Source organism: Erinaceus europaeus, chromosome 9 (genome assembly GCF_950295315.1).
Source record: "Erinaceus europaeus chromosome 9, mEriEur2.1, whole genome shotgun sequence".
Taxonomy (NCBI): domain Eukaryota; kingdom Metazoa; phylum Chordata; class Mammalia; order Eulipotyphla; family Erinaceidae; genus Erinaceus; species Erinaceus europaeus.
The window spans coordinates 39,720,965-39,747,915 of record NC_080170.1 but is presented as its reverse complement, the minus strand read 5'-3'; the positions used below and the strand labels follow the sequence as shown (position 1 = coordinate 39,747,915).

At 42.7% G+C, this 26,951-nt stretch overlaps 1 protein-coding gene across 1 annotated transcript; it reads left to right on the top strand.

The window, feature by feature from the left end:
• Positions 1–1,473: 1,473 nt before the first annotated feature.
• On the top strand, positions 1,474–25,061 carry LOC103120219 (gamma-interferon-inducible protein 16-like). Its single transcript, XM_016191480.2, has 10 exons — positions 1,474–1,723; positions 6,933–7,217; positions 9,196–9,305; positions 9,841–9,990; positions 11,800–12,222; positions 14,699–14,887; positions 16,016–16,171; positions 21,713–22,135; positions 23,656–23,838; positions 24,758–25,061. Exons 2-10 carry the CDS (start codon positions 6,953–6,955, stop codon positions 24,797–24,799), a joined length of 1,941 nt encoding a protein of 646 aa, XP_016046966.2. The 5' UTR covers positions 1,474–1,723; positions 6,933–6,952; the 3' UTR covers positions 24,800–25,061.
• Positions 25,062–26,951: the final 1,890 nt, after the last annotated feature.

Here is a 26,951-nt window from a genome sequence, read left to right as displayed (position 1 = left end):
CTTTTAAAGAGCTCATTTTTTAGAAATATGATTCTATATTTATTGAGTAATAGCTTCCATAATGCCCATCTCCTTCCTTTCCAATAAGACCAGTTCAACATACGCATACACACACCAAAAAATTGAACAAAGAATCATGGTATCCTGAGATACTAAAATTGTTCATTTGGATAATGCACTGGTTTGCCATGTGCACCACCCAGGTGTGAACTGAGAGCCCTCACTATAGTAGAGGAAGCTTTGGTGTTGTGGTCTCTCTCTTTCTCTGTCCTTATTTGATGTTATCTGAAAGAGTAATCGAGAGGACTGAAGTCCAAGTGATGATAATTATATATATAATTTCCTGGTGGAATTACACAGATGGGCTTCAGATTGAGACTTCAACTTCTCCATCACCTTTGTTTAGATGAATATAGTCTACTTTCATCTTTAGTCAGATAATCTCACATCAGGTACCAACTGTGGTTGGTCTTTGAGGTCCTTCTACCTTCACAGTCCCATACCATTTGCCCAGAGGTTTCAAGCATTTGACCTCCATCTTCTCCTCTCCCCCCTCCTCTCTCTTTCTCTTTCTTTCTCTCTCTCTCTTTCTCTCACAAGAGCACTGCTCTGCTCTGATTTATGGCAGTGCTTGGAATTCAGCCTTATGTCTTGAAACTCCAGATACAAAAGCCTTTTTATGTAACCACTATGCTATGTCTTCAGTCCTATTTGCATGTATGTCACATCCCCAGGTTCTCCTGTGAGAGCTCAGTGCCCTTAACAGAAAAATAAATTGAAGGAAAACTTATTTGTCTTATCTCCACCTTTTGAGAGATTCAATGTTTGCTCAGAAAGAGATTATAGTCATACCAAATGTAATCATCACTGTAAGCATACAAGTAAGACAGGTCAGTTATACATTTGTGCTGTGTGTATAATTGAGAGCAAGGGTCAACATGAAATTCAATCAGTGAAGTGTGAATTCTGGCCACAGGCTAGAATATAACCATCACACAAGTCACCAGCATTCCAGAAGAGTCAAGTTCCTTTATTATGTCCCATGTGGATTGACTACATGGATTTATCACATACTGTCAAAACACAGATACATCACAGCACCATTTCTCCATCCAGAAGATGTATACTCTATCTCCTGCATGAGGCAGATGCCTCCACCAAGATCTTTGAATAGGACACGTGGGAGAGAACTGGGCAATTCCTTTTTCCCATTTGAAACTGAAGCCTCATTTAAGAGGTATGAAAGCCTCCTGGCCCGTGTTTAAACCTGCTGGCTAAGAAAATAGAAAATCTTTGTAACTCTTTCCAATCACAGACACTTGCGAACAAAGACTTTCAAAAGGAGAACTGAGCTGTACTCTTTTTACTGTGACTAAGAAGTTAACAGGAAGCACAGTTCAATCTCTCCAACTAGGAAATCGAAAGCTATGAGCATGAATGGGAGGAGTTTTAAAAACTATTTCATAACTCTTAGACACTCCTTTGCTGAAAGACAGCAATTGAGACCACAGGAACTCATCAAGCTAAGTGACACTAGTCAGGACATTTGTCCTTGTAACCTTCCAGGAAACTTTCTCATGCCATTCTTCAGAGTCTGTGACCTTTACTGAGTTCTCTGTGATTTCTTTACTGGCTTCTCTTCCTACTGCTGCAAGCAGACAGCGATTCTCCTATTTCTGCAGAAGACCTCAAGATATAGATACCAGGATCGAGGTTTGCTTAGGTAAGTCCTCAGACACTTTCTATAACCCCAAATTCCAGTTTTCTTAGTTTGTAACCACAATACTAAAAGGAAGAATTCACTTCTGCTTTTTATTTCCAGAGTAGGGGGTGAGAATGGGGGGGGGGGATAGGCTGATAAAATCAATTGAAAATTCAAGAGAAGAAAGATCAGAGAAGTTTGGTTCAACTCTTCCATCTACCCCTGGAAATGATAGCTCTCTGCTTCTCCATCTGGGACCTGAACAAAGAAACAAGGAGATTGCTAAACCCACTCTCTAGATGTTTCTAGCATGAACTAACATAGAAGCAGTCTGTGATTGTGCACGTGCGCGCACGTGCGTGTGTGTGTGTGTGTGTGTGTGTGTGTGTGTGTGTGTGTGTGTGTCTGCACGCCAGGAGGATGCATAGGAAGCCACATCATTGTGGTAGAGGGTTCTGGATAAAAGACCAGGTAGTGAGCTGGGCAGTCGCCTACTGGGTTAAGTGCACATAGTACAAAGTGCAAGGATCCTGGTTCAAGCTGATCCTGGTTCAAGCTGATCCTAGACTCCAGCTCCCCACCTGGGGAAGGAGAGGGGGCATTTGCAAGTGGTGAAGCAGGTCTGCAGATGTCTATCTTTCTCTTTCCCTCTCTATCTTTCCTTCCTCTCTCAACTTCTCTTTGTTCTATCCTACTTTAAAAATGGAAGAAATAATGGCCTCCAGAAGCAGTGAATTCATAGTGCCAGCGCTGAGCCCCATCAATAACCCTAAATGCAAAAACCAGCAAACAAAAAAAGAAAAACAAGTAATATTGTGGTAAAAGGATCATGAAATAAGAAAGCTGGGAGTCAGGCAGTAGCACAGCAGATTAAGCGCAGGTGGCGGGAAGCACAAGGGCCAGCATAAAGATCCCAGTTTGAGCCCCTGGCTCCCCACCTGCAGGGGAGTTGCTTCACAGGCGGTGAAGCAGGTCTGCAGGTGTATATCTTTCTCTCCCCCTCTCTGTTTTCCCCTCCTCTCTCCATTTCTCTCTGTCCTATCCAACAACAATGTCATCAGTAACAACGACAATAATAACTACAACAATAAAACAACAAAAGGGAATAAATAAATATTAAAAAATAAAATTAACAAATAAGAAAGCTGTGAGGCTGAAAGGCAGCCAGGATAATGAAGCTTGTGCACCATGTTGAGCTTAGCATTTAGGTTCTGGGTTGGACTTGAGCAGGGAGGAGGGAACTCTCAGAAAGAGGAGGAGAACTGATATTTGGTAAACAGGACATTGTCTTGCTTTGCAGCTAAGTCTTTCCAAAAGAAATAAAAAGCTCTTTCAGGAGAGCTCTCCTCCCACACAGCCCCCTTCCCTAAATATTTTAGGAGATAAGGGGGATGTGAAAAGATATCCCCCAGCACGTAGTCCTAATCACCTTCAGTAGTACAACCTAAAGTGGCATACGGGGCCCCAGGTGGAGAGGGAGGCCTTCCACCCTCCTTTAGTAATGAATCTGTTCTGCTGACATTCTGTCATTTGGTCTATGAAAGGGGAACAAACTGAGACCATTCCTTATTTAAATAACAGCTGATAAGATAATTTGTTCCAGTTTTTAAAGATAGTGAAGTGGCCTTTGGTCAAAAAGTTAGAAGAAGTTTTTTTAACGCCTTTACTTCTGCTCACATTCATGTGAATGCTGTACTTCTGCTAACTTCTGCTATCTCTATTTCAGTTTGTTACACTTATTCTATGTTTCTTTGTGTCCACTTTTGCCAGTATTTTTATTTTTATCTTACGACAGAAATAAAATATTTATTGCTATGATTTTTTAATTGTATGTTGCAGTTAACCCTTAACTGCCATTTGCTGAGTTTTAGTGCTGAATAGGTGATTTACTACCACTTGAAAAGGCTACTAAGATACTTCTCTCTTTCAATAGTTTGTTTTTATAAGACTCAAATTAGTGTTTATTTTATTGTTAAGGGATTTTTTTCTTCCTAACTCGAAGTATTTCTCATAGGGTTTATTTTCCTTCTGATATGCTAAATTTTTAATCAGGAAAGTGATAAAGCACACACCAAAGAAGCATGTGGGCCAGATGGGCAAAGATGGCTGACCCCATGTGGAAGGTGAAGGCTATTTTTATTCACTTCTATGGCCCTGCCTTCACTTCCTTTCTAAGCCACACCTATACCTGTTACAATTTCTGGGTGTCCTTTTTCCTCTCCCTTCTCAATAAGGGAAACAAGGTCTGACTTCTTCGGGTGTTCTCCAGTTATTCTTCCCTCTCAGTCATGGTACAAAAACAAAGGTTCCTGTCCACAAAAGTCTTGGGTCCCAGTGAATCCAGGGCTCAGAGCCCTCTGATCATCTTCCCCTAACATTTCCCCTTAAAGAGTATTTGCCAATATTTTTTAATTAATGATTTAATACTGATTTACAAGATTATAAGATAACAGGAATAATTCCACACCATTCCTACCATCAGAGTTCTGTATCCCCATTCCCTCCATTGGAAGCTACTGTAGTTCTCCTAAGGTTGCAGATATAGAATAACTATTATTTCTACAACTATCTATATTTGTATATATTTTTCCTTTTTTTTCCCTATGGTCCTGTCTTCTCTTCCTTTCTAAGTCACACCTACACCTATTACTACTTCTGAATGTTCCTTCCTTTTTCCTATTCTCTCTCTGGGTCATGATGGAATTGGAGTTCAGAGCCCTCTAGACATCTTCACCCTATCATTTCTCTCCTACAGGGAGTATGAACCAAAATTCTTTTTGGGGTGCAGAAGGTGGGAGATTTGGCTTCTATAATTGCTCCTCTGCTGGACATGTTTGCCAGTATTTTTAAATCTATGTTTTAACCACACCCTTAACGACAAGTAACAAGTGAATTCATATCCTGTCTTCTTAGACCTTTAGGCTTAGTGATAATCTACTTCCTGTTTTGTTTCTCTTGTATTTGACTGACATTGGCAAACCAAACTCAGTTGTATTCTTACATTCCCCTCATCCCAAATCATCCCTTGGCTTTATTCATTTGCTTGCTATTCAATATTGTATCCAAAGGGTATGCAAGTACCTTTGCTGTGTAAATCTCACAGTGGTTCCTAATACTGATTAATGTCAGAAGACAATCATGTAGATATTTATACTAAAATGTAGACAGAAGTTCAGCTAAGGAATAGGATGTGGGCCTAATGACTCTGAAACCAAGGGCAGATGGCACATTTAATGATTTGCTAGGGCAGTAATCTATGCCACAGCCAGGGAGGGGCAGCAGTAGAATATAGATCCTTGTTGTCATGAAGGATGCAGTCTGAGGTGGTGATGCTGGCAGGGTTGGGTCTCTGGGAGCCTGAATCCTTTGTCTGCAGGACATCACTCTTGCTGTAGTATAAAATTACAAACAAGGCTTTTGCCAGGCTGACAGAATAGCAACAGCTCAGAGCTATGCAAGTGAATACCCGCAGGTTTAAGACACCTCTTTTCCTTCTTATTCTTTTTTTCATTATTGGATAGAGACAGAGAGAAAATGAAAGAGGATGGGTAGACAGAAAGAGAAAGAGACAGACACCTGCAGCTCTATTTCACCACTCATGAAGCTTTCCCCATGCAGGTGGAAACCGGAGGCTTGAACACGGGTCCTTATACACTACATAGTGTATGCGCTTAACCACGTGCATCACCACCTGGCTCCAGCTAAAGAAAGACATTTGCAAGAGCAAAAACTAGCAGTCAGCTTCTAGTCATTCTGAGTATCAGAAGAAAAGGCTTCCACACCTGTCAATTGAATAGGAAGCAATTGAGTGGGACAGAAATCTGCCCCTGACTCCAGGCTGGATTCACACTTCTTTCCTACAAAATCCAATTTCAGTTGTAAGCATATAACCAGGCACTCCTGCCTAGCAAGAGACAGTTGGCTCTCTCTTTGCTGACCTGCCTCCCTCTGTCTCACCTTGGAGGCAGATGACTCCATTCTACCATCCACCCTTCTCTTCTCTTGGTGACTATGTCTTAACTTGTTTATTCCAATAAACTTTCTATAAGCTTTTTATCATTGTTGTGGTTATTATTGTTGTTGTTGATGATGTTGTTGTTGTCGGATAGGACAGAGAGAAATGGAGAAAGGAGGGGAAGACAGAGAGAGGGAAAGAAAGATAGACACCTACAGAGCTGCTTCACCACTTGTGAAGTGACCCCCCTGCAAGTGTGGAACTGGGGGGCTAAAACCAGGATCCTTATGCCAGTCCTCGAGTTTCAAACCATGTGCACTTAACCCACTGTGCTACAGCCCAACCCCCCTATAAGCTTTTCTGTGTGCTGTTTCCCTTTTCTCTCTCCAAACTCCTGTATCATCAACTTTCTTGCTGCCTCATGAAATGACCCTTCTTCTGTGTCTGCCTTTGTGCCTGTGTCCCTGTCCTCTCTCTCTCTTTTTTTTAAATTTATTTCTTCATTGGGGAATTAATGTTTTACATTCAACAGTAAATACAATAGTTTGTACATGCAACCTGTCCTCTCTTTATGTAGATACCCTCATTTACCCGACTGGGCTCTCATTATCTCCCTAAAAATCTACCTTAGGGGGCACATCTGGTTAAGTGCACATAGTGCAAAGTACAAGGACCCACTCAAGGATACAGGTTTGAGCCCCTGCTTCCTACCTGCAAGGGTGGGATACTTCGTGAGTGGCAAAGCAGATCTACAGATGTCTGTCTTTCTCCCTCTCAAGTTCCCCCTCCCCTCTCAATTTCTCTCTGCCCAAGCCAATAAAACAGAAAATAATGGCCACCAGGAGCAGTGGATTCATAGTGCTGGCACCAAGCCCCAGTAATAACTCTGAAGGTAAAAAAAAAAAAAAAAAAAGAGAGAAAAGAAAAGAAAAGACCCAACTGCCTATACACACACTGTCAGTTCTAGTGGGAGGACTTCAACATGTGACCCACAGAGGGACACAGTTCAGTTAATTACACCTAGTGTGTGCATCTGTGTGTGGGGGGGGAGGGTGGTACTGAGGCCTGGCGGGGACCCCATGAACCAGGTAGGTGCCATGTAGAACAGCAGTTTTGAATGCAGGATGCACACAGGGGCAGACAGTCACAGCAGAGCTCCTTCAGTAAGTGTGAAGGAAGTCATTGAGCACCTGGGGCAGCATACAGATGTGACAACACAGGCACTCAGTCAGGCTCTCTGTCATCTGACAACATCACTGCTCTTTTTCCCTTCAGGCACTCCTGTAGTTAGAGAGATGGTGAACGAGTATAAGAAGATCGTCCTACAAAAAGGGTTGGATCCCTTGAATGAATATCATTTCAGGATGGTGAAGTCCCTACTAGCCACTGAATTGAAGCTGACAAAGACCATGCAGAAGGATTATGATAAGATTCAGATTGCCGACCTCATGGAGGAGAAGTTCCCTGGGGTGGTTTGTGTGGAAAAACTAATAAATATAATGAAAGATGTGCCAGAACTAAAAGATATTATGAATACACTGAAGAAGGAGAAAACCAGAGGTAAGGGGGTTTGGATAATCTTGTACCACTCTCCTAAACTCACACCTGGCCTGCAGATTCCTTGTCAGAATAGCCACACCCCTGTTCCCACTAGGACCCAGAACCAGGAAAACATCAGCATATCTCCAGCTGCAGGTCTCTCCTTTCTGATGTGGACAGATGTGTCTTGACAGTATATTAGAAAGAGAGAATAAATTCCAGGAAGTGAAAAATATGTGAAATGACAAAACAAAAAAATAATTTTAAATCTTTTTTTTTGTTTTAAATATTTACATTTATTTTATGTATCTTTACATACTTCGTTTTTTAAATGAAAGAAAGAGAGTACACAGAGAGAGATACCAGAGAACTGCTCAGTTCTTGGCTTATGGTGGTGCTGAGGATTGGCCTCAGAGTCTCTGGCATGAAAGTCTTTCGTATCGAATCCCCCCTGGTCGGTCTCCACCTTCAGTGGAGAGAGCTCCACCAGTGGTGAGGAAGTGCTGCAGACATTTCCATTTCTCCCACTCTTTCTCTTTTCCCCTCTCAATTTCTCCCTGCCATGTCTAAAAAGGAAGAAAGGGAGGAAGGGAAGAAGGAAGGAAGAAAGGAAGAGAAAACGAGGGAGAGGGGAGTCAGGTGGTAGCGCAGCAGGTTAAGTGCACATGGCATGAAGCGCAAGGACCAGCATAAGGATCCTGGTTTGAGCCCCCAGCTCCCTACCTGTAGGGGAGTCCTTCACAAGCAGTGAAGCAGGTCTGGAGGTGTCTATCTTTCTCTCCCCCTCTCTGTCTTCCCCTCCTCTCTCCATTTCTCTCTGACCTATCTAACAACAATGATATCAGTAACAACAACAATAATAACTTCAACAATATAACAAGGGTAACAAAAGAGAATAAATACATATTTAAAAAATTTTAAAAAAAAGAAAGGAAGAAAGAAGAGGAAAAATGACCACTGGAAGTGATGGACTTGTCAAGTTCCAGCAACAGCCTCTTTGCAAAAAAAAAAAAAAAACTGTGGTGCATCTAGTTAAGCTTGAGCACACACATTGCCAGGCACAAAGGTCTGGGTTTGAGCCCCCGTCCCCACCTGCAGGAAGTTTTACAAGCATTAAGGCAGATGTGCAAGCATCTATCTTTGCCGTTTCCTCTCCCCCTTCCCTCCTAATTTCTCTTTGTCCTTTCAATAAAAAGAAGAAAAAGAAATGAAAAATGGTATTACAAGCACTGAACTCTAGAAATCACTCTGTCACACACACACACACACACACACACACACACACACACACACACACATATGCCATTTTGCTATCTCCCTAGCCCCAGATATTTGATATTTAACTGAGGAATTTAGTCTATTAAGACTATTTTCTTCATCATTATTCTTTATTGTATTAATAGAAAGATGAGACAGCCTAGGCTCCAAAATCCCGGGTTCAGTCCTCTGTACCACCTAAGCCAGAGCTGATCAATGTTCTGGTAAAAAAAAAAAAAAAAGTGACGAAGAAAAAGAAAGATGAGACAGTGTTGTGATGAATTACTAGCCATCACACATATGACAAACTCCCTTTCTTGCAAAATCACTGAGTCAAGAAAACCAGTAAGATTTACTTTAAATCTAAGTGGCATTCCTTTGTTCCCTCAATAATCCTTTTTTTTTTCTTTTTTCTTTTTTTTTTTTTTGTGTGGCTTGAGGAGCCCTTTTTCAGATGCTGACTCAGAAACACCTTAGTGTTTGGCAGGGCAGGCTGAGTCAGGCTGGGACAGGAGGAGCTGAGATTCCCAGGAATCCAGAGGTCCCCTGGAAGCGGCCACTACACAGTAAGATGGTGGGAGTAGTAAGGAACAGGACACACACCTGTTGTACCATTCTTAGGTCTGCTGGTGACACTGGTGATCACCAGTTACCACAGGAGCCCCTGTCCATCCCCCATTGACACAAGCAGACATATTAGGCAGCTGCTCAGTGTTCTCATTTCTCCTTGTTGTTTCATCAGTTGCAAATAAACTAAGAGCAAGAGGAACTGCAGGAGAAAGGAGCACTGAGGAAGAACCCACGACAAGTGGCACCACAACCTCCAGAGGGACAGAGACAGCCACACCTCGGGTGAGCTTGGGGAGATGGCCTGGGGATCCCATGAAGGAATGCCCAGACCACTTCCAAGGGGATCCTTCAACAGCATCCCCTCAAGAATCAGAAAGCTCGTGTGAAATAATGATTTGACATCTTTGTGCAAGGCTCTAATAAACACGATGTGAATACATGTGGCAGAGTTCTAAGATCTTCCATCTCTATAGGAGTGTGTGAACCACATGGAGCTTGAGAAATGTTGACACCCGTGTTCACAAAAATTCCACTTTAGATTCTACTCCTCATCCACTTCAGAAATTACCAGGTTTATGACAGTTTTTCTCCTCTTTTTACTTCTTTGAGAGAGACAAGCCTGTGACTTACAGCTGGTTGGGGAGACGGTGCTCTTGGGGTTTTTTGTTTGTTTGTTTTGATTTTTGTTTTTTCATTTTGTTTTTTTTTCCTCCAAGAAACTTTTATAAAGGTAAAAACCAATCTCCCATCCAATGAACTTCTATACCCAACTTCATTTGATACAAACATGATTTACCAGACATCAACTTCCTTTCAGAAAAAGAAGAAGACAGCCAATGACAGTACTGAAACCAAGACTCCTGCATCCCAGAAGCAGACCCCGAAAGCCAGTCATCCTCCACCAGCTCCAGCCTCCACCTCCGCCTCCACCTCTGCCTCCACTCAGCCCTCCACTTCCCAAACTGAGGTGCCCCCAGCCCCCAATCCTTTCTCCCTTCATTTCCTTCAGCCTTGAGATTCTGAACTTCTCCCCTCCTTAACACTCTTGTCAGCAGGGAGTTGACTGAATGTGTACAATGAGAACTCACTGCATTTTCATCTTTTGCTCCCACAGAGGATCCTTGACCAACCTGATGTGCTCTCTGAGCACAGTTCTTTTTTTCCTTCTGTCTTATTCTAGAGATGGAACTGTTCTGTATATTACAGATAAGAGAAAAGGGTTTACATGAGACAGGCAGAGACAAGCCAGAGCACCACACTCTGTTTTATGTGGTACTGGAGATCTAGCCAAGAACCTTAAACATACATGACTGATGCTCTCCTTCCTGAACTTTTTCCCCTGACCACAGGTAGGAACTTCTTTCTCTCATTTCCCACTATTTGTGGCAGTGTGGTCGATAAACATGTCTCTGTCCTCCCTGTGCTCCAAACTGAGGGATGTCCTGTCAGTTGTGTGGAATCCCTGGGCCAGAAAGGGAGGAGAGACTTAGTAACTGCACTGATCTGATGAATAAAGGGGAAGCTTGGCTCAGCACTAAGTTGTAACTCAGCACAGCTGGTGAAGGACAAGGGAGGTTCCACTGATCCCTCCAAGGAAGTCAGAAGTAGGCTGGGGGTAGAGGAGGAAAACATAGTGTTGGCACCAAGTGGATTCACAGTGTTGGCACCAAGCCCAAACAAAAACCCTCATGGCAAAAAAAAAAAAGGTAGGCTAAGGAGGTGACTAAATGGTTGAGCACAGTACTTGAATGCAAAGGTTCCAAGTTCAAACCCTGACACTTCACACACTGAAGTGGTGCTCTAGTCTGTTTTCTCCATTTCCCTACCCCGTCTCCCTTTCTTACATTATTAAAAATATATATTTTTATTTTTTTGCCTCCAGGGTTATTGTTGGGGCTTGGTGCCTACACTACGAATCCACTGCTCCTGGAGGATTTTTTTTCTCTTTTGTTGCCCTTGTTGTTTATCGTTGTTGTTATTAGTATTGTTGTTATTATTTACAATGATGTTGTTGTTGGATAGGATACAGAGAAGTCAAGAGAGTAGGGGAAGGGGGGAGAGAAAGATAGACACCTGCAGACCTGCTTCATCACTTGTGAAGCGACCCCACCCCCCTGCAAGTGGGGAGCTGGGGGCTCAAACTGGGGTCCTTACAACAGTCCTTGAGCTTTGCACCACATGCACTTAACCCACTGCACTACAGCCCGACCCCCCAAAATACTTTTAATTTGGGGAATACCATGGACTTCACTCACAGATTTCCTAGGGCAGTTGACTACTGCTTAAGAGGGATCTCTTCTTTCTATCTGTCTCTCCTTCATTCCTTTTTCTCTCTAAAAACAAAACAATAGAAAACAGGTCACTCAGTGATGTGCAATTAGAAGGGCCTCTGTTCATTCTCCCATACCAGATAATAATTTAAAAATAGAAGTATTGAAATAGGGGGTGGAGTTAGGAGTTGGGAAATACCTAGTAAGGCCAGAGAAAAGACCAGGGAACGTCTACAGAGACCAACTCCTTTGCACTCATACCTATGGTGCTTTGTTTCAGGGGGGATTATTCTACTTAGCAGACAATCTTCTCTCACACTTGACCCTGTTGGGTTCCTTTCTCCCCTCTACCTGCTATACCGTCTCTCTGTCTAGCATCCTTCTCTCTCCCACCTCTAGCTCCATTATCTAAGGCCTTAGTTGTGACTAAGGCCTCTCACTGCATTGTGATGCTTTTTCCCTTGCTGAAAGTTTTTCCTCTGCCTTCCTATGTTCATCATCCACAGGAGCCAAAACAACAGGCCACACCTAAGGCAGCTGGACCAAGCAGTATTCTCCAGAATGAGCCAATGACTGTGATGGTAGTGACAGCAACAAAGATATTTGACTATGAATCCCCAGAAAAGAGAAAAATCACCATGTTTCATGCCACAGTGGTCACAGAGAAGGATGTATTCCATGTGAAGGTTTTTAACCCCCAGCTGAAGAACAAATTCACCAGCAGGAACATCATCATCATGTCCAATTACTTTAAAAACAAAGGGTTTCTGGAGGTGAAAGAAAGCTCTTCCGTAACTGAGGCAGGTCCTGAGCAAAATATGACAGTCTCAAAAATAATTATCAAGACAGCCAAAGAGACTCCTAAAATCATCCATCTGCAGAGCCAAGCTTCAGGAACAATTGTGACTGGGTCATTCAAGTTCCAGAAGGTATGTCCTCAAAATTTTCCATTGTCTTTTTTGTTGTCCATTGACATGTGAAATGAGAAGTTATGACTTGTCAGAGGGAGGGTGGCTACTGAACAGATGTTAAGACTCAGGACTGTCTCAAGATTAGTGACAGGTGGATGTCTTCTCACCTGATTAGGAGTGGGACCAGAGGACTCTCTTCAAAGACACTACCTTGGATTTTTTTTTTTTTTTTTAGAATATTGTTTATGGAGAAACCTGAGGTGTTATCAGCTCTGATTTTCTCTGCTCATCCACTGTGCTCCAGGATAGTTTGGGATCTAAATCTGCACAAATTGTCAATTTCCTCTCTACCTGTCATTTCATCTACAGAAAAGATCACTTTGTTTCCAAGTGGAATAAAATATTGCCCTGTGAAGCTTGGGTTTGTGTTGTGATAGTCAAGTGAAGAAGAACTGAGGGCTTGTGACTGATAAGTAGATGCAGTTCTTCTTCTTCTTCTTCTTCTTCTTCTTCTTCTTCTTCTTCTTCTTCTTCTTCTTCTTCTTCTTCTTCTTCTTCTTCTTCTTGCATTTGCCCTTCTTCCGTAGCCAGTCAACAGCATCAGGTTAAGCCTGATGTAAAGTTTCGAGACCTCCTTTGAATCTGGAGAGGTGGCAGTCATTGACTATGTGGGTCATAGTCTGTCTGTAGCCGCAGGGGCAGTAGATGCAGTTAGAACTCTCATCTCACCAAATGAAATTCCCTCTTCATGAAAGATTCTGAACAACAGAAATATTGGTTTTCTCTAATACTTGATAAGGTAGAGAATATAAACATAAGTGTAAAAATAAGAAAAGAGCAGGGATAGCTTTACTGAGAAGTTCCAAAGTTCCTGGTCAGATTCATGAAACTGATCAGGATGAGGCATACTCAGTTAAAAAATCTTCTATACTCTGTTCTCAAGTCAAGGAAACTCTTGTCTGGCCAACAGTGTAGAACTTAACTCTATTTTAGAATTGCTCTCCTATTTATTTGCATTGCTCTCTTTTACTTTTAAACTAGAACTTTATTTTTTAAGAACTGTGTTACCTATTTAGTCAGCTCCAGAAGAAATAAGAAGCCAGAGCTCCATTCTGACATATGTCAAATGTGGGAGGGGTGGAACCCAGAATCTACTTACCTCAAGCACACAAGTCCTGGGCTTTCTATACATAGTCATTTCCTCCACCACTGTCTTCAATCTTCTCTGTAAACTTCTTAAGAGACATTACTTAAATATGCACATTCTAGAACTGGTGAGCAATAATGTTGGTGAGCAAGAACCTGGGAACTTCAAGTTTAAGGAGGGTGAAGTGATCTTGGAGGAACACTCAATATATGGAGATTATGGAGTTGAGGATTAGTAAATTATAGAAGCTTGTATGTAAGCACAGATTCCATGAAACCTACTGCATGAATAGTTTTGACAAAGTTTTGTGAAGCTCTAGTTTGAGTGTATTCTTCTGGACTGAGGAAGCAGAGCTGTGCTAGAAGTGTAAGTTCTAAGTATTTAGAATATAATTAGTTTTTTTAAAAATTTTATTTATTTTCCCTTTGTTGCGCTTGTTGTTTTTATTGTTGTTGTAGTTACTATTGTTGTCGTCGATGTTAGATAGGTCAAAGAGAAATAGAGAGAGGAGGGGAAGACGGAGAGAGGGAGAGAAAGATAGACACCTGCAGACCTGCTTCACAGCCTGTGAAGCGACTTCCCTGCAGGTGGGGAACCGGGGGCTCGAACCGGGATCCTTATGCTGGTCTCTGAGCTTCACGCCATGTGCACTTAACCCGCTGTGCTACTGCCAGACTCCCATATAATTCGTTTTTATCGATCTTCCAGAGGAATATCTAGCACTGGCAGAACTTTATTTATTTTATTTATTTCTTTATAAAGAGGAGACATTGACAAAAGCATAGGATAAGAGGGGTACAACTCCACAAAGTTTCCACCACCAGCTCTGTATCCCATCCCCTCCCCTGATAGCTTTCCTATTCTTTATCCCTCTAGGAGTATGGACCCTAGGTAGGTCACTGTGGGATGCAGAAGGTGGACAGTCTGACTTCTGTAATTGTTTACCTGCTGAACATGGGCGTTGACTGGTCGATCCATACTCCCAGTCTACTGGCAGAACTTTAAAGGGGCCAGGTGGTGATGCTTCTGGTTAAGTGCATACATTACAGTGTGCAAGGATCAGGGCTTAAGCCCTCACCCCCCAACCTTTCCCAGTGGGGAAGCTGGGCAGTAGATGTCTCTCAGTCTTTTCCTCCTCTTTATCTCCACTGCCCTCTCAAATTTTCTGTCTCTATCCAATAATAAATAAAAGATTTAATTGGGGGTCAATGAGGTGAGGCTCTGAGAAGACCAAGTCTACAGTGACTACACTACAGATGACTGTCAATCATCTTTTTCATCAGAACTTTTTCAAGTATAGTTTCTGACTGTTTTTCTCAGAACCCTGGTATTAATTTCCTATTGCAGAAATCAATAAAAGGCACAAAAACAATCTATGAAATCCAGGATGATACAGGAACAATGGATGTGGTGGGGGAAGGAAGATGGCATGACATGGCATGTGATGAAGGAGATCAACTTCAACTCACCTGCTTCCAGCTGAGAATAAAGGAGCATAAGAGGATTCTGACAACCGAAACACATAGCTTCATGCAGGTGAGAGTTATGGGATATTGGTTTCCCCAAGGGACAAATCATTTAACTGAAGCTTGGGTGGGTTGGGTCTTTGCTGTTTCACAAACATAATTCATGAGGAGGAACCAAAGCAAAAGATGCTTGTGTGTTCAGACTTAAGAGATAGATGTTATTAAAACAGGAAGGGGGGCCGGGTGGTGGCGCAGCTAATTGATTGCACATGCTACAGTGCGCAAGGACCTGGGTTCGAGCCCCCAGTCCCCCCCTGCAGGGGGAAAGCTTCACAAGTGGTGAAGCAGTGATGCAGGTATCTCTCTGTCTTTCACCCTCTCTATCCCTCCTTTCCCTCTCAATTTCTGACTGTCTCTATCAATCAATAAATAAATATAATAAAAAAATTTAAAAAGCACAGGAAGGAGATAGCATTCATTATTAGGCCTCAATGGGACATAAAATGTGTGCTCAGTGAGAAAACATTTTGCAAAATTCAGGGCCACAGTCACCAATATTATAGCATGGCCCAAAGTGAGATTACTTTGAGTTCACCTCTTTGTAGTAAGATCAATTTGAATCTGGTTGGAAGTTGGCCCTTTGATTGCATAATAGTGGGGAAAAGCTTCCCTGTTCCCCATGAGATTGGATTGAAGGTTAAATGAAGGAATACAAATGCAAATGCCATCTTTATTTCAGTGTTTTCAACATCATGAGGAATCATGTGCTCTAGGGATTGATGTTCTTAACCAAGTAAAACCATGAAATACTTTCCAGGTAGAAGGAAGTCATGTGGCAACACATAGTGTGTTGCATTTGTACAACTTTACTGTGTGGAAGATAAACTGAAATGAGAGGGAAAAAGTCAAAAGTAGCCCAGGAATGGGAGAAAAGAGACTGAGAAACTAAAACAAGAGAAAAGAGATAAAAGCAGCCCAGGAATGACTAGAATGTGTTCTTTATTGTAGAAAATTAAGCAAATAAATGAAGTACTTTATGTAAAGGGATGACTGATAATTTTCTATGTTAGCAAAACATCTCTGGAGAAATGCATTAGAGAGAAGCCATACAGGAAGGTCACTTAGAATCTAGTGGAGGGAAAAAGTGATATTTTCATAAATAAAAAGATGTGCTTCACTTAATACTCCATTATTTCAGATAAAGAAGAACCCAAAACAGAAGAACTCTGCCTCTGTGCACACACAGCCACCCCAGCAGCAGAGTCAGACTCCAGAAGCTTCAACCCTAGAGGAAAGCAAACTACAGACACCTCAGATGCCTCCACCAACCAAATATAAAATGTGCACATCAGAGGTATGCGTCATCTGAACCCACAAGCTTTGCAGAGTGAGACTTGTAAATCTGGTGGAGATAGGAGAGGGGAGTAATGGGGATCTCAGAATATGCCCTCTTATTCCTCCCCAAACAACACTTAATCCGCATAGTGAGATCCTGTTTCTAAGGGTCAGAGAAAGGAAAACATATATATCTGATTAAGAAAGCAATTTAACAGGAACAACAACAACAAATCACTTTTTTTTTATTTAAGAAAGGATTAATTAACAAAACCATAAGGTAGGAGGGGTACAACTCCACACAATTCCCACCACCCATTCTCCATAACCCACCCCCTCCCCTGATAGCTTTCCCATTCTCTAGCCCTCTGGGAGCATGGACCCAGGGTCATTGAGGGTTGCAGAAGGTGGAAGGTCTGGCTTCTGTAATTGCTTCCCCGCTGAACATGGGCATTGACTGGTCGGTCCATACTCCCAGTCTGCCTGTCTCTTTCCCTAGTAGGGTGTGTCTCTGGGGAAGCTGAGCTCCAGGACACATTGATGGGGTCTTCAATCCAGGGAAGCCTGGCCAGCATCCTGATGACATCTGGAACCTGGTGACTGAAAAGAGAGTTAACATACGAAGCCAAACAAATTGTTGAGCAATCATAGACCCAAAGCTTGGAATAGTGGAGAGGAAGTGTTAGGGGGGTACTCACTGCAAACCCTAGTGTACTTCTGCTTTCAGGTATATATTTTGCAGTAGTTTATGGATACGTGTGAACATAAGCTCTCACAGAAACTGGTGTATATCTAGGTTATGGGACTTTGTTAGAAAGTGAACCACCTGAGATGAAATTAGAGTGTACTATAAAAGGAAAGGTCTCACCCGAGTAATGAAGCTGAAGGGTTGTCATTCCACTCATGAAGTCTCTCTTGGGGTTATACCCCAAGGACTCCATAACACCCAACCAAAAAGAGGTATATACTCCTATGTTCATAGTAGCACAATTCATAATAGCTAAAACCTGGAAGCAACCCAGGTGCCCAACAACAGATGAGTGGCTGAGAAAGCTGTGGTATATATACACAATGGAATACTATGCAGCTATCAAGAACAATGAACCCACCTTCTCTGACCCATCTTGGACAGAGCTAGAAGGAATTATGTTAAGTGAGCTAAGTCAGAAAGATAAAGATGAGTATGGGATGATCCCACTCATCAACAGAAGTTGAGTAAGAAGACCTGAAAGGGAAACTAAAAGCAGGACCTGACCAAATTGTAAGTAGGGCACCAAAGTAAAAACCCTGTGGTGAGAGGTAGACATGCAGCTTCCTGGGACAGTGGGGGGTGGGAGTGGGTGGGAGGGATGGGTCACAGTCTTTTGGTGGTGGTAATGGTGTTTATGTACACTCCTAGAAAAATGTAGACATATAAATCAGTAGTTGATTAATATGAGAGGGGGAAAATCAATTGTATGTCTCAAAGTTTTTCAAAACACAAACTGAATCTTTTTAATATATAGGCTGTGTATTTGATATGCGGACTATCTCAAAAGCCTAGACCAAGTAGATTAGAAGCATCCAATAGCACAGATATATACAAGATACTGGATACTGTACAGCAAACCCTAAGAAAAGGACTTTTCAAAGTTAACCCAATTACCAAATAATGTTATCGCTGTGGCTCAATGCATACACTACAAATCCACTGCTCAGGGGAGATAAAGAGGGGAAGAGAAAGATAGACACCTGCAGTCTGGATTTACTGCTAGTGAAGTTTCCACCCTATACAGGTGGGAAACAGGGTTTGAATCCAGGTTCTTGCACATGGTAATATGTGTGCTTACTCGGGTATGCCACCATGTCGCCCCCACAATTCATTTATTTAGTAGAGAAAGGAGAATGAGGAGAAATAAACAGAGGTCCAAAGTATCACTCTGGAATACATGATGCCAAGGATCAAATTCAAGACCTCATATTTGAGAGTCCAACACTTTATCCACTGTGCCACCTCTCAGGCTGTGAAACCATTCTTTATCTATTTAAATATTTTATTCATCATGTGTATATTTGCTCAACTATGAATTCCAACTCCTATTGCCTCTCTGCACAGGAGAATCTCTGACCCAGTGGGCACCTAACCAATTCTTTTAAGTATAGGGTATCAGTCATTTGTTTGTTCAATTATATTAGTGTGTTTCCTTTAGTTTGCAAAGACAGACAAGATAGTGCAGAACAAGTTGAGAAGTATAGAACCTAACAAATAAATAGTATCACTAATTCTTTCTCCTTCAACTTTTTTTTTTAATTTCTTTATTGGGGGATTAATGGCTTACAGTTGACAGCAAAACACAGTAGTTTGTACATGCATAACATTTCCCAGTTTTCCACATAATAGTTCAACCCCACTAGGTCCTCCTCTGCCATCATGTTCCAGGACCTGAACTCCCTCCACCTACCCCAGTGACTTTTACTTTGGTGCAATACACCAATTCCAGTCCCAGTTCTGCTTAGTGTTTTCCCTCCTGAACTTGTTTTTCAACTTCCGTCTATGAATGAGATCATCCCATATTCATCCTTTTGTTTCTCTCCTTTAGCTTTTCTCAAGTAAATAATATCTTTGGAGTGGAAGACAAGATAATCAAGTTGCTACTATGTGAAATCTCTCCTCTATACAATACCACATTTGGGTAGTCTCTCTGATTTTACCTCATCCTTTAAAATGTATTTCTTTATTCTTGAGAGAAAGGGGAGAGAACCAGAGCATCACTCTGGTACATGAAATGGCAGGATCAGATTCAGAACTTTATGCTTCAGACTCCAGTACTTTATCCTTGTTCCACCTCCCGAGTAGCTTATTTTACCTTTTTCTATGAATTTAGAAACAATATCATTACAATTTAAGAATAATAGGATAACCCACATGGTAGAGCATGCACTTTTACCAAGCACGAGATGTTGGGTAAGACCCCTGACAAATATATATATTCAGTTTGCCTCAAACTGGGATCATTTAACAGTACTACCCAGGGTTTTATATTTCTGGAACTCCTGAAGTCAACCAATATAGATTTTTAGTTATTATTGTAATATATGGCAAAATTGCATGATTATTCCATCAATTAGACTTTCAGCTATTTCTGGTGCCTGCAATGAGCATACAAACATGGCTCCATTTAAGTATTTTTCCATGACTCTTGAGCATGGTATAGTCAGAGAAATCCCCCACCCACTCCCTCTTGTTAGAATATTCAAGCAATTAATTCAATACCTAGAAAGTTAGTAGGAGAAAAGAGCAAACATAATTACATGGAGATGGGGAAGTTATTTCAGTGTAGATTCAAAAGTGAATGGGAGCAAGGTGGGAATATATATTCTAAACTAAGAGTGGACTGAGAGTCTGAGGCTTCAAGGAAAGGGGGGGGGGACTCACATAACAGGAAGAAGGGAACTCAGATGAGGAAAACTGAGTGTTCTATAGTTAGGTGTTTGTCCTGCCATATACATAGATTTCTCCCATAGAAAGGTTATTTGTGCTTTAAAAAAATCCTAGTTCATGCCCCAGGCTCCCCACCTTTGGGAGGGTTACTTTATAAGCAGTGAAGCAACTCTGCAGGTGTGTCTATCTTTCTCTCCTTCTTTATTTTCTCCCCCCTCAAATTCCCTCTGTCCAAAAAACAAACAAAAAAGCACAGGAGCAGTGGATTCATACTGCAGGCACCAAGCCCTAATGATAACCCTGGAGGCAAAAAAAAAAAAAAAAAGAAGAAGAAGAAGAAGAAACAAAAACTAATTCTGGGTAAGAAATCCAAATTTTCAGTCCTCTATGTAGCTAAGGAAGTGCTTAAAATTTCTGGTCAGCCTGCAGAGTTCACAGTAACCTCAGCTTCAAATAATTCACCTGCCAAAGTGACAAGTCTTGTGGTGGAGAGGGGCAAGGGAGTTCACCAGTCGCCTTCTCTTCCATTCAGGTTTTCTCCTGAAATGCAGTAATGGGGCAGGTCACTGGGTCTAACAAGGTTGGAGAATGTTCCCTACCTTTAGGTTCTCTTTATAGTTCAATCATTATTCTGATAAGAGTGTGCAGTTAGAAAAAAATAATAATGAGGAGTCCATTGGTAGCACCATGGGTTAAGCGCAGGTGGTGCAGAGTGCAAGGACCAGCTGAAGGATCCCAGTTCGAGCCCCCGGCTCCCCACCTGCAGGGGAGTCGCTTCACAGGCAGTGAAGCAGGTCTGCAGGTGTCTATCTTTCTCTCCTCCTCTCTGTCCTCCCCTCCTCTCTCCATTTCTCTCTGTCCTATCCAACAACGACAACAACAATAATAACTACAACAATAATAAAAACACAAAGGCAACAAAAGGGAAAATAAATAAATATAAAAAAAGAAAAAACAATAATGATGTCTTCTTTTTCTGAGCTGTTTCACTTAGTGTAATATCCTTCAGTTCTATCAGTGTTGTTGCAAAGGGCAAGATTTCATCTTTTCTCACAGACAAGTCATATTCTATTGTGTATGTAAACCACAGATTCTTTAATATACATTTATTTTTTTCTTAAAGATTTCTTTTTATGCTATCAGGGTTAGCACTAGGGCTCCATGCTGGCATTATGAATCCATTGCTCTCTGTGACCATCCCCTCTTTTCTCTCCCTATTTATTTGATAGGACAGAGAAATTGAGGGGAGAGAGAGAGATAAGAAAGAGAGAGAAAGAGACATCTGAAGACCTGCTTCACTGATTGTGCTTGTGAAGAGTCCCCCACACACACACACAGGTGGGGACCTGGGTCCTTGTGCTATGTGTGTTTAAGTGGGTGTGCCACCACTTGGCCCCCTTAATACACATTTCTGTCACTGGGCACTTGGGTTGTGGAATCACTCCCTTTTGCTTTGCTATGCCCACACCCTCTACACTCTAGAGAGTTCTTCCAGGGAGATTTTCTTTTTGGGTTAATCCTTTTTAAAGGAAACTACTTTTTCTTCCAAATACACACACACACACACACACACACACACACACACACACACACACACAAATTAAAAAAAACCTGAAAACTGAAGAAATAATTTTATTGTCTCAGTTAGCATATTTCTTTCATCAGCTAAGATATAATCTTGGTCTTTTTTTTTTTTTTTTTACCAATTCCATCTGAATATGCTGTTCACTGAGACTCAACATTGAGTACAAGAAGGTTCTCACTGCAGGGATACTCAGTTCTCTTTCTTTTTTTTAATTTTTTTTTTTACTTTTTAAAAAGATATTTATTTTATTTATTTATTCCCTTTTGTTGCCCTTGTTGTTTTATTGTTGTAGTTATTATTGTTGTTGTCGTTGTTGGATAGGACAGAGAGAAATGGAGAGAGCAGGGGAAGACAGAGAGGAGGAGAGAAAGATAGACACCTGCAGACCTGCTTCGCGCCTGTGAAGCGACTCCCCTGCAGGTGGGGAGCCGGGTTTCGAACCGGGATCCTTATGCCGGTCCTTGTGCTTTGCGCCACCTGCGCTTAACCCGCTGCGCTACAGCCCGACTCCCTCAGTCCTCTTTCTTAACGCTTTGATATCTTCTTCCAAGTAGAAAGAAGAAGAACGAAATAATGTACCTGATGAACCCCCCAGAGAAGTGGGGACCCAGCCGGACCCCAAAGAAGTAGTAGTGCTGAAAGTAACTGACTCTTTTGCGTACGAGGGCATTTTGGGGGAAAAATGGATGTTTCATGCTACGGTGGCTACAGAGAGCCAGTTCTTCAGAGTGAAGGTTTTTGACATCAGCCTGATGAACATATTCACCCCAGGCAGCATCATTGGAATATCACAGTATATCAGTCGTGCTGGATTCCTGGAGATATACAGTGTCTCATCTGTGTCTGTTCTCACCCATCATCGGCAAATGACTATCCCCAAAGCCCTGATGAATGCAGCTACTGCAACTCCTCAGATCCGTCGACTTAGCTTGGAAGCTCCAGGAACATGTGTGAATGGGGTGTATGAAGTGTTCGAGGTAAGCCCACATCACTGTTTTGTAATAATTCTTCCCCAAACCCAGAATAGAAAAGTCTCAACTTGCCAGCTAGAGTCTGGTTAACTTCCTAAACACAGGAAGCCAAGCTCTCCTACTATCTATTGAGAAGAAAGAACAATGTGAGTAGACTCCTTAAAATTAGGGTAGGTATTTCAGTCCCAACATATAGAAATAAGATGCTTGACTAATCTCACTTTCTGTTTGGAGAACTGTTTGATATTCTACTATGTCATCTTCTAGTCTTGTTCTTTACTCCAATCTATGTTGTTTCCTGTACTTAAATGACTGTGTGTGTGTGTGTGTGTGTGTGTGTGTGTGTGTGTGTGTGTATGCATTTATAGAATCAATGAGTAGAGTGAGACTGAATTAGAGCAATGGCACTAGATTCAAATTTGGGTAGAGAGGAATGAATAAACTAAGAATATAGGATAATTAAGGACTAGGGTAGCATAATTTACTTAATGAGGACTTGAGGCATGAGAGACCCTTGTTCCTTATTATCAAGCAGGTGCCAAAAAACCTGGAAAGGTTATCAGCTCCCACAGTTTCCAAATTCCTTCAGAAACGATAGAAAAATAAAAGAAAGAAATGATAGCTGTTCAGCCTAGGCAATGGCACACCCAGATGAGTGCACATGTTATCATGTGTAAGGACCTGAGTTCAAGCCCCTGGTCACCACCTGCAGGGGGGAAGTTTCATAAATGGTGAAGCAGTGATGCAAGTGACTTTATCCCGCCCTCTCTGTCTCTCCTTGTCGTGTCACTTTATCTCTCACCTATTAAATAAAATATGGTTAGAAAAAGAGGAAAAAGTAGAAGAAGAAAGAAAAAGGAAGGAAGGAAGGAAAGAAGGGAGGGAGGGAGGAAGGAAGGTCAGCTAGTCTGAGATAAGAAATAGGAAAACTGGGCAACCAAGCAGTAGCATATAGGATTAAGTGCACATAGTGCAAAGCTCAAGGACACAGTGCAAGGACCCCAGTTCAAACCCCCAGCTCCCCACCTGCAGGGGGTCTGTCACTTCGCAAATAGTGAAGCATGTCTGAAGGTATCTATCTTTCTCCCTCTCTGTCTTCCCTTCCTCTCTCAATTCCTGTCTGTCCTATCCAGCAACAACAACAATAGCAGCAGCAACAACAACAGCAGGGGGGGAAAAGATGGATTCATAGTGCAGGCACCGAGCCCCAGAGATAACCCTGGAGGGGAAAAAGAAGGAGGAGGAGGAGGAGGAGGAGGAGGAGGAGGAGAACAAGAACAAGAAGAACAAGAAGAAGGAATAAATAGAAAAACAATCTACTTGGTTTTCTTTATTTTGTTTTGTTTTTGGAAGATCTAAAGAAGGAAACCTAGACAAAAAGTTTATAAGAGAATTTTTTGAATACCTTAGGCTAATTGGTTCTTGGGTGTCTGGACTTCCAGTTCATATGCACCTCTCAGAGGAAAAAAATATCACTAACAGATGTGGACATTTTAAACCCAGTTCATATTCAATTTCTTCTGCAGAAAATAATACGGAATGCATGCATTTATTATAAAATACAAGATCATACAGGAATGATGGAAGTCCTGGTATATGGACGGCTGACCAGCATCCTCTGTGACAGAGGAGATAAAGTTGAACTGATCTGCTTTGAATTAAGTGAAGATAGGAAGCAGCTAAGATCCATAGCTCACAGTTTCCTCAAGGTATGAACTTCTGAGAATATCAGTCTTCCAAAGCAGAATGTGGGGGATGGGGGTGGAGCTTGCCATTATTCAAGGAGTCCAGCAGGTGGGGGAAATGCTAAGCCTTCCCTTTGGTGCTTGTATGCAGACTTACTGACTTTCCATTAGTCCTTTTTCTTAAGGATGGCTATTTTTAATTACAGTGAAAACAGACCCTAGAACCTCAGGTCCATCTTGTATAAAATAGAGGCACCACCTGCCATCTCAGAGGAGGGTTATCAGAGCCCACACCAGACCTCAGTGACACAGGGTGTCCCTGAATATCTAAGAACACAGAGCTACCTGTCTGAGGGGAGACACACATTCTCCTCCAGGGAGACAGAGCTGGTTGGTTCTATACAACCAAGCCCATGGTGTTGGTCACACACACACACACACACACACACACACACACACACACACACACTCCATGTAGGATTATCAGAGCATGAACAAAGGCTCACACCAAAAACAAGCAGATCAGATACAGAAGTCACAGCAGTCACAAGCTCTGGAATCTCCTTGGTACTCTGGCTTCAGTGGCACCTTCTAACATGGCCCCAGGAGCATCTCTACACTTCCTCCCATCCTTGTCTGCAATGGCATTTCTGGCAGGTCCTGGATAGAATCCAGTTGCCCCTCTCCCCATTGCTCCTATCCCTACCCACCTTCCTCTTTCCCACCTGTTCATGTTGTCAAGGACTAATAGTTTCATTTCAGGGTCTAAGCTAGGGTGGTGAGTCAGGACAGGAGCTTATAAAGGGAGACAGGTGGGAGCAAAAGAAGAGCCTTCTAAAAGAGGAGAGATAAAGATGCAGCCAGGATGGGGGATGCTTAGAAGGGAGGGAGAAAACTCAGATCAACTGCCTCTCAATTATCTGTCTTTATTTCTTTCTTCAAGGTCTTCAGAGCCAGCAGAAACGATATAATTACATTCTTCTAAAGTCAATAATGTTCTTCTAAACAGCTAGTCAATGTTACGGTGATACCCATGGAGACAAGATTGAAGTAGGAAAAACACGTGTGTGCATATGATTGAACGCCGTCACTGTATGCCCCAGCTATGAATTCTAGGGAATGGAGTAATGGAGGTGTTTTTCCTTTTTCTATTTTTATTATCCTGTGCCACCTCAGTGCCTTATTTTGTACTTCCAAAGTATATAGTTTGAAAAACACAATAAACATTACTATTCTTTTTTTTAGAATGAAGCTTCTCCCAGAGCCTAATTTCATGCTGAGTTGCAGGTGGAGGTAGCATCTGAGCATGTTCTTTGGGTCACCTCCTCTGGTTGACAGCAGCAGCCAGGGTCCTGTCTGTGTCAGAGGGACAAGACCCAGCCAGGGGTCAGAACGTCAAATCCGATTTCTACCCAACTTCCAAGACCTATGTCTGGGAGGGTAGCAGGGCCAGCACTCAGTGAGCAGCTTGGCTGCCAGAAGTGACACTACTTGTCTCTTCCTCCAGAGACACTGAAGTTTGTGGGGATCCACTCCAACCCTGAGGGGGACTCTGCCTCCTAGGTTGAGTAAATTCAGGGCTGCATTTGAGGTCCAGCTACTTACTCTCAGGACCCCAAAGGATGGTCTAGTAAAGTAAAGGCTGGCACTTATCTGCTCATGAGAACACAGCTCCCATTGTCTAGGCAGGACTGTGCTGGGGAGTCACCTCCCTGAGAAGAAAGAGTTCCTTGGTGGAGGGGGGGGACAGCTTGCATAACAGATTTGTCTCCTGTATGTAGTCAGGGGAAGGAGGGGATAGATACATTTCTCTGAAGAGGAACCTGCCTCTCAGAGCCAGTGAGTGTTACCTGCAGAATGTCCCACTGCTTTGGCTGGGTTCTGAGAGCACATAGGTGCTTCCTCTCCTGTTCTGGATTCTATCTGCAGACTGAGATGGAATCAGGTTACTCAGCAGGTAGGTGCGGGCCATTGTGCATTGGTAGAGCTTTCACTTGGTACCACGGCTTGAACCCAGGGCCTCCTGAATGGTAAGGCCTATGCAGTACCTGATGAGATGCCTCTCAGCCCCCCTTCCCCATCTGATCCACATTTTAGTCAGTGACAGCCAGGTGTTCCCAGTTTCTCAGTGGCTATGCCAGCAGCATTCCTCTCTCCTTCACACCTGAGCTAAAGAAACAAAAGAAAACACCCCTTTCTCTGCCCTCAGCCCTCCCTGCAGTCCCTTCAGTAACTGATATTTGATGCCTGCTCAGCCTTGGGTTGAACAGCAGGAGTCAGTCTGCTTCCCCTCAGTCTTGCACACATCGCACCCCAGAGTCTAAGGGGAGGGAATACATTCACGCCTGTTCTGCTTTCCCCAGATGAGAGCTACATCCAGAATGCATTTGTGCCCTTTCTTGGGTGTAGAACAACCTTCTCTCCTCTGTGCCTGAGAGTGGGCAGAACTGATGCACCTCAGACTCCTTCTACGGGGAAGCATCTAGGCCTCCTCTTTCTGCCACAGTGGCTGCCCCACCCCCTGCCACCAGTTCCTAGTCCTTTTCATTCTCCTCCTGTGGGAATGCATGCAGATGTCCCCACAGCCAGGTGCCAAGTGTCCTTGTGTCCTGGTGTCTCTGTGCTCGTCCTGAGTCAGCCTTGACTGAGTCGTTGCAAACCTACCTGAGTTCTCCCTCAAGGAGCATTCTGTGTCTGTCATGGCCTCCAAGTCAGCAACATCTGTTATTTTCCTTCTAGGACATGCCCTTCCCCCTATGCCTCAGTGAAGCCCCCAGCCCATACCCCCTTCTCCTTAGCTCAGAACAGCACGTATGCCTCAACTGCCTGGTTGTCCCTAAGAGTCATATATTGATGGAGCTTCACACAATACAAAAGTGAATTTGCTTTTTGGCTGTTAATCAGACACATTGACTTGTGTCAAATAATTATTAGAACAGTCAGAGAAGCTGCATGGGAAGAAGGGAGAAGGGATAGAACTCATCACTTCATCTCTAGGTGCTGCTGGGGCACCCGGACTTGTTCCAGCTGGAACTCCACCCACCTACCCACACACCCCCAGACACCCCCACACACACAAACACCCCACACACATTGGCCAGCTGCGCTTCACTTTACTCTCTGAATCATCTGTCAGC